The sequence below is a fragment of the Ursus arctos genome, unplaced genomic scaffold, assembly GCF_023065955.2.
Source record: "Ursus arctos isolate Adak ecotype North America unplaced genomic scaffold, UrsArc2.0 scaffold_11, whole genome shotgun sequence".
Lineage (NCBI taxonomy): Eukaryota > Metazoa > Chordata > Mammalia > Carnivora > Ursidae > Ursus > Ursus arctos.
In genome coordinates, this window is record NW_026622775.1 from 62,860,464 (window position 1) to 62,875,511 (window position 15,048).

The 15,048-nt window shown below is 49.4% G+C and overlaps 1 protein-coding gene and 1 long non-coding RNA gene across 3 annotated transcripts in view; one reads left to right on the plus strand and one right to left on the minus strand.

Annotated features, from left to right (window-relative positions):
• Positions 1–442: 442 nt before the first annotated feature.
• Positions 443–15,048, minus strand: part of MSRA (methionine sulfoxide reductase A) — a 408,777-nt gene continuing 394,171 nt past the window's right edge. For both annotated transcript variants that reach the window (XM_026518907.3, XM_048212318.1), the window contains one exon: positions 443–1,196. In XM_026518907.3, coding sequence (XP_026374692.1) covers positions 1,032–1,196 — 165 coding nt within the window. In that variant the 3' untranslated portion in view covers positions 443–1,031. The remainder of the gene's footprint in view (positions 1,197–15,048) is intronic.
• Positions 1,155–3,514, plus strand: LOC130543362 (uncharacterized). The gene is made up of 2 exons (XR_008958682.1): positions 1,155–1,242; positions 2,037–3,514. It is a non-coding gene; the product is annotated as an uncharacterized LOC130543362 (long non-coding RNA).

Genomic DNA, 15,048 nt, shown 5'->3' on the forward strand with positions numbered 1-15,048 from the left:
TAACTTGTTTCTCCATCCCCCAGAGGCCTTCCCTGACCACTGTAGCCCAAACCTCTCTGTAGGTAACTCCCCAGGCCCTAGACACAACCTACCTTATCCTATCCATTATCTTCACATCACCCGTCTGGACCTGGGATTATCTTACTTGTTCATATGATTGCGTGTTGACTGCTTATGTTCCCACCCCCTGTCTTGAATATAAAGACTCTTAAGGGCAGGGATTGCATGTGTCTGTTCTAATTAGAAGAGCATGTGACATGGCAGCTGTCACAGGCGTGTGGAAAACAGCTAGTATCACCAGAGTTGCCAGGAGCCAGAGGTGTACCTGTTTTCCAAAAATTTCAATCATCTCTTCCATTTGGGGGAAAGTCATTGTGAGACTTTTATCTTACAAAACTTAGAAATATCCTGCCTAAAAAGTAAAAGATGAGACAAGAGGCAGTTTGTATTAGACTGCAGACTTTATTAGAACAAGCATTTCTCGTAGCTGTAAGCAAAGCATTAGAATTCACGAAGCTAACTCACATCTTTTCTCTGTCCCAGGAGGGCTGAAGAGGAGAGAAAGCCCCTTGCACATCTAGGATCAGCAGAGCAAAGTATTGCAGTGAATGATTCATTGAGGTTATAAACGTTTGCAGATTTTAAGGCACTGGAGGGCAGGAGGGCATGCGAGGTGGGACAGGGCACAGTTCCCATGTCCAAATTGCCTTACCCTCTCTGACAATCTCCGGGCTTCCTTCCCCAGCTTCCGCGGCAGGCACTCAGGCCCAAGAAGGGGGAGCGGAGCATATTCATTATCCTCATTCAGACCCCAAGTGATCAAATCCCACCGTAACTTAGTAGAAGATAAACTGCATGTTATCAACTTGCCATTGCACTTCATGTGATTAGACCTCATTAAACCAGATTTTCCTGAATGCCTCTGTGCTTTGTTCACTTCAAAAAGCCACTGACCTGAACCACAAAAGCATTGCCCAATTTGTTGAAAGCATTTTGGCTGGGACTTCAAAGGCTGACCACATGGGGAGAAATTACTTTTTAACTCCCAGTGGACAGGACACTCCAGTGCCCCCGAGGCCGCAGTACCCGTCGGGGTTCTTGCTCAGGTACTGCTGGTGGTAATCCTCCGCGTAGTAGAAGGTCTGTCCCTCCCGGATGTCGGTCGTGATCGGGCCATAGCCGTGCTGCGAAAGAACCTGCGGAGAGAAAGGCGCCATGAGGACAGGATGTCGGGCAGAGAGGGTCTGAAGGATCGGGATGGGAGGTCCGGCTGTGAGGGAGGAAGACACGGGTGGCTTGGGGTGTGCAGTGGGTCCTTGTGGGCGCGGGCTCTGCAACCTCCTACTGCCCGGTGCCTCAGGTGACTGGGGCCTGAAATCCAGGTTCTGGACTCTGTAATTTGCACTCACGGAGCGGGCTGGGAGCCCTGCTTTGGGGCCTGTGGGTCTGTGTGGAAGGGGCTCCAGGGCTTCCCAGGGGAAACAGCAGGGCCCCGTGGCTCCCTGGCTGCCCTGGGAAGAATGGGCCTCCCTGAGGGCACTGGAGCAGGGCTGCGATAGGAGGGGATGGAGGGGCAGGAGCAGGATGGGACAGGGAGGGCTGTGGCCCAGCCCAGTGCTGTCCTCTCTGCTGCCACCTCAGAACAGGCCCCCTGCCCACTCACAGGCAGGACCGAGGAACCCCCACTCGCTGTGGTTCTAGGGAGCACGGGCCCTGCCAGGATGCCTTGGAGAGCAGAGGGTCATCTGGGTCCGTGCTCTGCCACTCCAGACCCAGGAGCCTGGGGACTGAGGTCAGGGGAGGATGTGGCCTGAGGGCCTTTGTGGGCTCATCACCGCCCTTTGTTGACCTAGTTTAAGGCCTGGTGGCATCTGCTGCCAGGGAAAGAAACAGACACGTAAACACAAGTGGGGGAGGAGAGCAGAGCTATTTGGGGCAGGAGACAGATTAAGAAATAGACATTGTTCCCCATGGATCTTAGTCCGTTCCCTTTCCCTTTTGGATTTCAGCTGTGCCCTAATTCTTTCTTGTTGCAGGCTGCTCGGAGCATTTGGGCACAAGGCTACAGAGACTCGACCCTGGGTTTGTGGATTCCATTTGGTCCGGAAGTTCAAGGCAGAGGCCCGACTTGCGCTCCCATGAGGGATCTGGCCGGTCTTTGTCGGTCCATTTGAGATGGAGTCCTCCCCTCTGCAGAGCAGGGGGACTCCAGTATTAACATTCAGCATGATTCACTGCTGCTGTTTTTCCCGAGAACTTTCCCCTTCTTCCTGAGTCTCCATGCAGCCCTCTGAGCGAGAATGAGGCAGACTGAGGATCTGACGCCACATAGGCCCAGGATGGTAAGGGACAGGATCCTCGCCAAAGCGGGAGGTTGGACCCCACCGCTCGGAAGCAGCCAGTTTCCTTACAGGGGTTAGAAATAAGAACGAGGAGCCATTCTGACTTCAGTTTTGACAATTTTTTGTAAACGAGCAATTATCGAGGGCTTACCATATGTCGCTCTCTGTGCGAAGACTTCACAGTGTTAATTTTAGCCTCACAACAGCCATATGAAGGAAGTACTATTATTATCATCCGTATTTAAAAGCGCGTGTCAGAGATGGTGTCTTGATCCCTGACACTCTCAGCTCCTCCTGATACTGCAGAAGCTGGAAGCTTGGAAACTACATTTCCCAGATTCTACAGCCAGCGGCACTCCAGCTCAGATCTCACCGACGAGAGAAGCACACAGGAAATTTGGCAGAAGAGAGGCCATTATTCGCAAGGTGCAGCCATAAGGATGGGCACAGGTGTCTCCAAAGAACAGACCGAGACTCTGCCAACTCTTCCTGGCAATCACGGACACTGGTGCTTCAGGCAGAGTCACCAGCAAGGATTTCTAGCAGTTTCTATACCTTCTTGGTATCCCGAAATGCAGTGGTGCTTTTCCCTGACCTTCCCTCAGACAGCCTTTCTAATGATTCTGGAAGCCTCAATTCCCTTTGTGAAATCCACCCTCCTAATTGAAATACCTTGAATGCTCTGTTTCTGTGACTCAACTCGAGCTAACACAGCAGTGGGTTCCAGAATTGTCTTCAGGAACCAGAACCCTCAGTGAGGATGCGAATCTGGAATGGCTCACTGTTCCGGTCAGATTCGGAGTTAGAAATGGCCTCACTGGGAGTGGGGAATGGGTCAGTGCCCATGGTGTGTAGTCAGCACTTACTTAAATTACGGCTAGTATCTCCCCTGAGGAAGCGTCCACTGCAGGGAGGATTCGGGACCCTAGGAGGCTGTGGCGGTGGACTATTCTGGTGAACAGTGGACTATTCTGGTGATAAAGCACGAGGTCCGTGTGGTGCGCTCTCTGCTTCAGGCAGCACTCGAGAGCTCGTAGAAAGAAAAGGATGGAAGGTCACGACTTGACTTTCCTGGCCCGAGTTGAGAGAGGCAGAGAACTTCTAGGACTGATTTAAAATCATCTGTTTCTTGTAGCTGTATTCAAATACCAAATAAAAGGGGCCTAACTTTACAAGTGGAGCTGACACCCTCACTGGTCAGGAGCCCAGAAATCATGTGCACCTGGGATTGCCCTCAGAGAGCTCATCCACTCACACTGTCTCAGACACGGTGTACGGAGAGATGCTCCCCTCTGGTTCTTACCCGAGACACCGCATGCAGGCTGACATGGGTCTTCCATAATCTGATGGGACCTCATACTTGGACCTTGAAATCTTCCTGGCTCTAGCCACACTGCTCAGGAGCTTGCCTGCTGTTGAGATCCTCTGCCCCCTTCTCTGTCCCTTGCCCTCAGGGCCAGGACCCAGCTCCCGGGTCGTCCAGGGTCTCCACTCTCTCGTCTCATCCCCATCCAGGCTCTGTCCTCTCTGAGGGTGACCTCCTCACACATGACTCACCCTATTTATCTTTCACAAATGGCCATCCTCCTTGTAGGACCAAGGATGGCCTTCCCGAGGCCCCGGAGTTCACAGCCACTGATTCCAGAAGCTTCTTCACTGAGGCAGAGAGGCCAGTGCCAGCGAGCACTACTGCCCAGGCTCCCTCCTCCTCTTTACACCAACTCTCACCACAGCGGAGGCAGCATCCCTTTTGGGGAGTAGTGGGAAGGAGACTGAGGGGGGCCCAGGCAGTACTCAGTCTCTGCCACAAGATGGCAGACACTTCACTTTTATTTGACATCAGGAAAATACAAGAATAAACAGTGACGAAACCCCACAGAAGACAGCTCCAGGCTGCCCTCCTGCACCTCCTGTTAAGCTGGGACATTCTGGCTCATTCTTGTTGGGGTGGGAGACACCTGCTGGAACCACCAGGCCTGGGGTCAACATCGCCCCCTCCGCACTGGGCTGGCCAATCTCTAGGCTGAGGCCATCCCTGAGCACAGGGCTGTGGCTGTCCTTAACCCTTGTTCTAAAACTGGGGAGGGGGGAAAACATGAAAGAAACTGGGTGTAAAAGCAGAGGGAGCAGGCACGCAAAAATCCTAACCAGTGTCTGGTTTTCTTCCTTCCTTACCTCCCCCACCTCTGCTTTCTCCCACATAAGGCTGCGGGGGCAGGTCAGTCTCCTCAGCCCTCCCAGGCCTGTTTCCTGGAGAGGTCTCACCACACACGGCTGCACACAGTGCCGGGGGCTCCGGGGGCCTGTTTCAGACCTGGTCGGTGCCGGTCAGCTTTGCCAGTCCTCTTTGCTCTTTCATTCCAGCCCTTCCACTGCACTGTTTCAGCTACAGGGTTATAGAGAACAGGACTCGGTTGGGACCAGAACCGGTTATTGCCGAAGCTGCGAGAGCGAGTGCTGGTAATGGCACCTCCTTAAATGAGACAGGAAAGCCTTCCCCGATCCCTTAGTAGAACCCACTGGCCCTTCCATGCTCCAACCCCTCAGCCTCATGTCCCTCATCTTTTTCTGACTCTTTCCTTTCCCTCCCTCTCTCAGAACTGTTTTTGTGGGTCATGTTAAACTTCACACATTTCCTGAACATTGCATTTTCTTGCACACAACCTCCCTGGAACGCTCTTTTTTTCTCTGCCCTATCACATGAGCTCCTACCCATCTCTCAGCACCGAGATCAAATGTCCCCACCTCTATAAAACCCCTCCTGAGTCCATAAAGCAGAAGTGATTTCAGCTTCTAGTCTCCCACAGAAGTACTGTCCCTTTTAGCACTTAGGACATTGTACTACAATTGTCCTTTGTTTCTTTAAGCCACTCCCTCTCCTTTCTGGCAATACACATACTAGACCCCGGGCTCCTTGAGAGTACGCAGTGTCTTCCTCTACCTCATCTCAGTGCTTCATATAAAATAAATGAATGAATGAATTAAAAAAAAAAAACAGTTGAGTCTTGGGGATCTCTTGGGGATTCTCTTCACCTTAGGGGCTTCTACTTGGGGCCCTGCTGCTGCCTCAAGCCCAAGCACCTCCCTGGAGACCTGGGAAGGAACATCAAAAGGGAGCTTGGGGACCAGGGAGCTCAGGCTGTCACTCTCCTCGTCACAGACACCTGGCCAATTCCATAGGTAGGTTTAGTCTTTAGACTGTGGCATTGCAGCAGCTGTGTCCATGCAGGGAGGACCGATCATCTTGCCTAGAAGGATGACCTCAGCATCTCTGACAGCTCCTAAAAAGCCCGTTCACTCTTCTGGTGGGGGGGTAATGCGGGAGATGGAGGAACAGCAGGAAGTGAGAGATGAAGACTGGGTTACAGAAGATCCCTCTGGCCCCCAAAGTCCACTGGTCCTTTTGGCTCCATGCACAAGCTGTGCAGGGGCTGGTGGGGTGCACCTCAGTCCTCTCCTATAGCATCGTCAGCACAGGTGCCCCAATCAGTTTGGGGGTATCCTAAATGATGGGCAGCTAATAATGGCTAATGTATCAATGTTTCTGAGAAACTTACTTTTCCTCCATGAATTAGGGCAGCTGGAGGGCTATTCCAGCCCCAGCGTCACTACGGCTCTCTCGCCCACTGCAGTGGGAGGGAAGGGAGTGTCAGGAGAGCTAAATTGGGGTGGCACATAAGCTCCAACCTGTGTGGTCTCTTCCACTGTCTATGAGGGGGGGCCACGCTGACGGTGCACCGTTCCCAATGATAGAAATGATGAATCACATCACCTACAAAGTTTTCTGGTATCTTCTAAAAAGGAGGCCGTACCCATGAAAGTGTGTTGCCCATAGGAAAATCACAGCAGATAGAGAGTTGAAAGCAGCTGCAGCAAATGCTCTGGCCTGAAGTCCCAGTAGCTTGAATCCCCAAGGGGCCCCCAGGCTACGGGGCCCTGTGTCCAGCACCAGGCTGACACCCCCCAGAAGCCTGTGCTCTTCCTTTGGACTCTAGAGAGACACCCTGTGGTGTGGGCACTGAATGCAGGCCATCAGGGTCTTGCGTGGTCGAAGTGACCACCAGGTTGGCTCAAGCCTCCACGATGGTTTCACATCTCACATTTAAGTGTTCAATCTATTTTGAGTTTCTTTTTTTATATAGAAAAGTGGCCCGGTTTCATAAGGGGTTCATATCCAAAATATATAAAGAACTTCTGCAACTCAACACCATAAAAACAAATTATCCAATTTAAAAATGGGCAGAAGACATGAACAGACATTTCTCCAAAGAAGACATACAGATGGTCAACACACACATGAAAAGATGCTCAACACCACTCATCATCAGGGAAGTTCAAGTCAAAACCACAATGAAATAGCTCCTTATACTTGTCAGAATGGCTAAAATAAAAAAGACAAGAAATAACAAATGTTGACAACGATGTAGAGAAAAAGGAATCCCCTCTTGCACTGTTGGTAGGAATGTAAATTGGTGCAGTTACTGTAGAAAACAGTAGGGAAGTTCATCAAAAAATTAAAACTAGAAATACTAGATGATCTGATAATTCCACTCTTGGGTATTTACCCAAAGAAAACCCAAACGCTAAAAGATATCTGCACCCCTATGTTTATTGCAGCATTATTTACAATAGTTAAGATAACAGAAGCAACCTAAGTATCCACCAACAGACGAATGAAGAAGGAAGATGTGGTACACACACACACACACACACACACACACACACACACACTGGAGTATTATGCAGCCATAAAAAAGATGAGTTCATGCCATTTGCGAGCACATGGATGGACCTGGAAAGGATTATCCTTATGTCTCTGAAATAAGTCAGAGAAAGAGAAATATCACATGATTTCATTCATATGTGGAATTTAAGAAAAACAAATGAATACGCAAACAAAACCCAGAATCAGACCTATAGACCTAGGGAACAAACTGATGGCTGCCAGAGGGGAGAGGGGTGGGGAGGCTGGCTCAAATGGGTGAAGGGGTGTGAAAGATGCAGGCATGCAGTTAGGGAAGGAGCAAGACACAGGGATGAAAGGCACAGACAGCATAGGGGATACAGTCAGTGCTGCTGTAATAGCCTGTATGGTGATAGACAGTAGCCACACTTGTGATCAGCGCAGTGGAATGTATACACTTATTGAATCACTATGTCTCACACTTGAAACTAATGGAATATTGTGCGCCCACTATACTCAAATACAAAAAAAAAAAATTAAAACTCCACTATAATGCTGCCAGGAAACCACTCTCTCACTGGCCAAACCCCAGGGCTCAACTAGTCCTTCCCCTCCCCAGGCTCTAGGGCTCAGTCCCCACTGCCACATGGAAAGCCAGCCCTGCATGCCCACCGCTGCTGGGTTCTCCAACCAGGACCAGAAGAAGGAATGATCTGGGTCTGACTCTCCTACCCCTCATTTTTCTGTCTCTTACTCTTATTGACTCCAATATAATTATCCAAATATATTACCCAATAGAATTATCCAAACCTTCTTATTTGTGGCAATTTTTTTCTTGCTGATTTTTTTGGAGGGAACTGGGACCCAACCTACATCTGTGTGACACCTGGATCAGGAAATCTCTGGAAGATCACCTGATAAAATTGACCAGTCATGCTTTTCTCACAGATTCTTACTTCGCCCTTTCCTTAGATGGCCCCAGAAAGTCCCCTGTGCCCTTATTCTTATATCCTATTCTTTCAAGAAGCAGCTTTTCTATTTGAGGGCACAATACCTAGCCTGCTGCTATGGGGAGGATTCCGAAAAGGCACAGAAAGCACATAGCACTCTGGCATATTTTAACTACATGACAGCACTGGCTTCCTTTGCCCTCAGCACCCATGCTGGAGGAAAGCTAGCCCACCCACCCTGCCCTCCTAAAATAGGTCTCCACATACATCCACCATGCACTCCCTGTTTCTACAGCTAGCTGTGCAGTTAACCTCTGGGGGGCAAGAAAAAGAGGTACTCATCTCTAAGCTATGGCAGAGCTCCCACCCCCACCCCCAAACAGGTGTCTCCAGCCCCCATCACCCCTGCCAAACACCACAAATGCCAGAGGAAGTTGCCGGGCCATTCCCTTACAGATGTTCTGCCAACAGGAGGGCCCTGGGCCTCACCCATCTTTCCAGAGCTGCAGGCAGGAAGCCTTTTTTTGAATAAAATTAATGAACAAGTGACCGTTCTGCTTACTGCAACCTGCTAACAAGCTTATTATTAGCTTCACTGAGGTTTTCTGAGTGCCTGAGTATACTCAACATATTGCATGGAAATGACTCTTTGACCACCCTGCAAGAGCACAGCCTGGCGGTCACGGCAACACGGGCTATGGTGGGGCATCAGGATCCGGGTGGGAGATCAAGGCAGATCAGGTTAACAGATCAAGGCAGAGAGCCCGGCACTAATCCCAAACCCTTGCATTCATTCTGAGCTGCAGTGTCTCCAAAGGGCTTCCTCACATGCTCTAGTCCATGGGAGGCTTTCACTAACTGTAAGAGGGAGGAATTCTTCTTAATGCTCAGCGCAGGACAGTGAAGCCAGGGAGAGAGAAGGCTTGGCTAAAACCACTCGCCAGTAAGCTGCAGAGATAGGACTAGAGCCCCAGTTCCCAACCACTTCCATTATTACAACAAGCACACTGCCCCAGGTGGCCAGATGAGGACGTAACTTTCCCTTAGAGAGGGACATGTATCATTTCAAAATTTCCAAAAGAGTTCTAAACATGGGTCATCCTGTACTGGGATCATACTCTTCCCCCCACCCTGCTCACATCCCTGGAACTCAGAATGTGTGATGTCAATTTCTCAGGTCATCTCATTGACTTTTGTTTTTTAAATCACGGTAAAATACACATGGCTTCAAATTTTCCATCTTAACCATTTTTAGGTGCTAAGTACATTCATGCTGTTGTGCAACTAATCTCTAGAAGTGTTCATCTTGCAAAACTAAAACTCTTCGCCCATTAAATAATAACTATCCATTCCTCCACCCCATAGCCCCTGGCAGCCCCACCTTACTTTCTGTCTCTATGAATCGGATTACTCTCGTTACCTCATGTGAGGGGACAGTATTTGTCTTCGGGTGACTGGCTTCTTTCCCTCAGCGTCTTGTCCTCAAGGTTCATCTGTGTTGTAGCCTCTGTCAGAACGTCCTTCCTTTTTAAGGCCGAATAATACGCCTTTGTAAGCACGGACCACATTTTGTCTATCCACTCATTCCTTCATCAGTGAAACCTGGGTCGCTTCCCATTGCCTTCTTAGCTGTCCAATACTGTACTTTGCTGCATGACAAGCACATCCCGCCAACAGTTACTTAGACACTTCCTGGCCTGCTTGTATCAGCAGCCTCCTGTTAGGATGTTGAACTCCTCCAAAGAAGGGTCTGAGGAGTACAACAGTGAAAAGACTTGCTCCAAACACGCAGTTTGGTTACTCCTCTTCTTGTCCCACCACATGTACCAATGACTGCATTCCCAAGACAGAAAACCAACACAGAGAGCTCCTCGAAGGTCACCGAACAGGGAGAGAGCTGGGGTTGCCTGCCTCCCATCCGCTCAGAAGGACAGATGCCCCCCAAATAGCGAATGTCACAAACTTCCTAATCATCACCCCCGATTCCAAGAGATGGCAGGAGACCGACTCAAAGTGTCAGCAAAGCAGAGTGTGCGTTTTAAGTGCCAGGCTCCGTATTGATTTTCTGATGGAGGTCAGAGGAGTTTGTAGGACCCCTCCAGTGGGCCAGGTGTAAGCTGTAGGCTGCTTTTTCTCTCATTTTCTTATTTTATCATGCCAACAGTCCTGCAGGGTGGGGAGACCATTAATCTGACTCTACCCACAAGGAAACTCAAAGAAGGTAAAGCCCATGCTCACGTTCATGTGCTCAGAGTGTTCGTTGCGAGTCTGGGACAAGAATACAGGTCTGTCCAGCTCTGGATTCCATGCTCCTTCCCACATACATACTGTCCCCTGAATTTGGGAATGTAGGGGACGTGAGACCCCAGACGGCTGAGTCTGCACTGCTCTGCAGCATGTCTGACATAGAAACAGTCAATATGAACCCACCAAGAACCTTCTGTTGGAATTCTACACATCAGGCCAGGGAGGGAGGAGAGGACATTGGTTTTAGAGACACTAACACATGTGTGTATGTACACATGTGTGCGGGAGAGGTGTGTGTGCACACTTAGGCATGTGAGTGTGCACACATATGCATGTGTATATGAGTGCCCATGAGGATGCTGTGTGATATACCTTCAACCCCAACTTAGACGGAATAATCTATAGATACCTTTTGCTTTTTAGAAAATGTATCACTGTAAAAAAATACACTTGAATCTGTGGTAGTGGTTCTTAACATCTTAAAGGGTCATGGATTCGCTTGGGAATCTAATAAACACTATGGACACTCTTTCCACATAAACTCACAATCAAATATTTGCTTATAATTTTGCAGGATTCTATGACCCTCTGGAGTCGACCCATGAGCCCCATATTCAGAACCTTTCGATGGGGCCAACAAGTTCAAAGTCGTCATGGAACCTGCCCGTTCCGCATCCACAGGGTTCTAGAAACATGCCGGCATATCCAATCAGCAATGAACATTGTCAAGACAGATATCCTTAATTTCAATCATAGTTTGAAGGCCCATTGAGAAATGGCTGTGTTGCTAATGAGAAAGTCACCAGGAAAGGAGGAAGGTAACTGCAGTTCAAACCTCATTCGATTCATATTTTTTAAAGCCTCATTAAGTCTGATCCAAGCAAATGCAAAAGACCTGGATACTGTTCCTCACTCTGCCCTCTAGTGGCAGCAGGGAGCATGGGCGAGGCATAGCCCCCTCCTTGGTTCCCGCTTTCCCTTTCTGAACTGAGAGACCCCCTTCAGTTCCTTCCAGATCTAATTCCATCAGATCCCGTGCTATGTTTCCATCCTGCGTACACACACACACACACGCACGCACACACACCCCGTGCAGGCTTAACAAGCTCCGTCAATGCCAATGCCCAAGTCAGCAGTTTTATTCCATTGGCAGCTTCTAGCTGACCAGATTGCCATCAATCAAAACTACTGGGAAGGGATGCAAAATGACTGGCATGGCTTTTAAATAAAACCACTAGAAAGAAAAACACCACCTATTCCAAGCTGAGCAGGGACTCATGGGTTTCCGGTTCAGGAGAGCACAAGAGCACCAACCAAACTGCAGGTGTGCAGGGAGCCGTTGGCCCCTGCCCATAGCGGTCGGGCCACAAGGAGGAGAGAGCCAGGCTCCCCATGTTCCACACCACAGAGGACCCCGAAAGAACAGGAGCTCCAGGCTCCCCCTGTGAGTCCATCGGTGACTGTTACCATATGCAAGGGGGACAAGTCAGGGATTGCGGAACAAGGATGTGACATTGACAAGGTGAGTGCTCAGAGGGGCTAGAGCCTTCATGAGGTCCAATCAGGGCTGCACTGACCCTTCCTGTGAAACTAAGGAGGCAACGTAGAAAGAAGGTGACACAATTAGTTCTAATTTGATCCATCTATAAAGCTTCCTTATGCAAATGGTGGCCTCTAGCTGGAATGAGTTTGGCCTTCTTCAAACTGCTACAGCATCCCTGTGCTCTGTCCTTCCCTGGACTCCGTGGTTTTGTGGAGCAGTTAATGGCTTTCCTTAGCAATTTCTCTGTATCCCCCTCACCCTCAAGGTAAATCACAAGTGTCTTCTAACCAGCAAGGCTACTGCAACACAAAATGACAGAGCTACAAGCCTCTGCTGAGAAAGGGAAGACAGAGAGAGCTCAATTTGGCCAGTAAGGATTCAAAGCTTTACTCTTGCTCCTCCGAGAGTGGACGATGGGCCAGCAGCTTGTCAGAAATGCAGAATCTTGGGGCACCTGGGTGGCTCAGTCGTTAAGCATCTGCCTTTGGCTCAGGTCATGATCCTAGGGTCCTGGGATTGAGCCCTACATCGGGCTCCCTGCTCAGTGGGAAGCCTGTTTCTCCCTCTCCCACTCCCCTTGCTTGTGTTCCCTCTCTCACTATCAAATAAATAAATAAAATCTTAAAAAAAAAAAAAAGAAAGAAAAAGAAATGCAGAATCTGGCCCTTCCTCCAGACCTACTGAATCAGGATCTGCATTTTAAAATTATCTCCAAGTGATCCATGTGCACGTTAGAATTTGAGAGGCTGTGTCCTAGGGGACAAGCATGGCAGACTCTATTAGTGGTCACCAACATCCCCGGCCCTCCCTCTGGCAGTCAGGTTGCCCATGTGACCAGCTCTGGTCAGGCCGTGATTGGGTGGGACCTACGTTGCTTCTGGCCAGAAGCTCCAGTGCCAGCATGAGCTTTTCCCCTTCAGCCAGTGGCCAGCCCAGCTCCAGCCAAGCAATGGCTCCAACACCCTGGCTCTTGGCACGAGAGCAATGGCAATCCGGAACAGAGTCCCTGCACAGAATATTCTAATCCCTCTATTACAGGTGCCTGTTTTTCCCTGGTGTGGGGTATGATGCTGAAGCATCATGGAAGGCAGGCAGAGCTCTGTGTAGGCCAGTCACTTCTCTGCAAATACGTTTTTAACTCTCCAGCTCCACTTAATTAACCGACTTCAGCAATCAGTGTGGGGCACTTAGTATGTGCCATGGATGGTGCTGGGCGTGGGGCATATACAGGTGGCCCGGGGCAGCCGTCCCCAGAGTGGGGCAATGACGGGTATGTGAGCCATCACAGCATAAGTGCCTACCATGTGGCAGGCACCACACTAGGCGCTGGTGGGCGGTGTAAGCCGAAGAAGACAAACCCTGCAATGAGTCTGTGGCTTGGAGATGGAGTTGGGTTGTATGGTAAGGATGTGACTGCCTATGGGTGTGGCAGGACAGCAAAAATGGGACAAAATGGGAGCCACGCCCATGTGCTGGTGAGCGAAGAGGACCACTGTCCATCCGTCAGGAGGTCAGGATTCTGCCAGGAAGAGGGACTGTGCTAGAATACATGGAGGAAGGAAAGATTCATCCAGCTGGGAATGTGGGTCCTAAGGGGGCAGATGTCAAATTGGGAACTGGCTGAAAGGCCTGGCAGGAGGGGTGGGAAAGCTGAGAGAGACCGGAATAGCAGGAAGAGATGAAAGCAGATAGGGGAGTGGCCTTGGGAGGCATCGAGGTTATGGTCCTTTTCTCTGGTTGCTCGCATTTAAGGTAACTCAATACATGCTCTCTGCTTATCCTCCGCCCAGCAATCACAGTCACATGCAGAAGCACTTTACAAGATTAAAGGAACCACTTGAACCCAGGCAAAGCTGGCAGGTGCCTCTGAGGTTCACCTGCTGGCCTGCAGCGATGTCTCGAAGACCAATTGAGCCAAGGTGGGGACACTGGGGAAGGAGATAGCTACTGCTTATTTTTCCATTACTTAGCTGTTATCCTTTACCTCCCCATACCCTACAAATTCCAAGCGTCATTTGCTGGGTCCAAGAGAAATTGGGTCCTTCCTTCTTTTCTATTTCATGCCTTGAAAGATGGAGCCACACCAGGCTGGATTGGGCTGGGCCACATGCCTGGCTTGGAAAGAAAAAATGGTTGAGCCGGGGAGTTCAGCTTCAGACCAGGGAAACAGCTTGGGGTTGTGCAGCGGACCTGTGCCACTGTCCATTTGCTCCAGCCAAAGCAGTGCTTCGTCCAGCCACGAGCTGACTTACATCAATCACACGTTCAAGGACTGCTAGTTGCCCCTGATTTGATCTTCCCTTTGAGGTCTGCTGGTTTTGAAAAGGAATTCAAATGACTTTTTCTATATGAGTTTTACTTTCATGGCTTTTAGTTTGACAGGAAATGGATCTCTCTCTCTCTCTCTCTGTTCTCCCTCCCTCTCTCTCTCTCTCCTCTGTATATATCTCTAAGGAATTATGATCTGTTTTTTCATATCTGAAATCAATGAACTACAACCTCTCTTTGTCCTATCTTCTTAGCATTTAGTATACAAAAGAATCCACTTGTCACTTTTCAGAGGAAGCCAAGGACACTGGCTTTCACCTTGGGGATGAAATGCAGATTTCATTAAAAGGAAAGAGACTCATTCCAAAAGTTTGAATAGAAAAGAACGTAAAGCAAAATGCCAGCTGCGGAAGTTGAGAACACCGAATTCAGCAAGGTGAAGGAACTTGCCCGAACACCACCATTTCCCATCTATGTGATTCGGGGCCGCAGCAAAGGAGATACACCCCAATTTGAACTGCAGGCAGAAGAGCCAACTGTCCTCATTTGCCCAGGGCAGTGGGGACTGTCAGTGCTAAATCTAGGAGAGTCTCGCTGGTCACCAGAGCTGAGGAACAGGTAAAGAAATTCACGTCTGTTCCATGACCAGCACTGGGTAGCTTGTTTCCCTTATCTGGACCTCAAGTCCCCCAACTGTAAGTGAGGTTAACCTAGGAGGCCACCCTCTGTGGATCACGTTCTCTCTGAGCGACGTGCTCCAGGGCCTTCTGGGAGCTGGGCTGCTGTTTTTTCAAAGAACTGTTGTTATTGAGATGTAGTTCACATACCACAAAACTCACCCTTTTAAAGTTTACACTTGGTGTTCTGTGGCATAGTCTCAGAGTGATGCAACCGTCACCACCTTCCTCTTTTTCATTTCTGTTTTGCAGATTGGATAATCTCAATGAATTTACCTTTGCTCATCTCTCTTCTGCCCCTTTAGTGATTTCTCATTTAAGTTATTGTTCCTTTGAA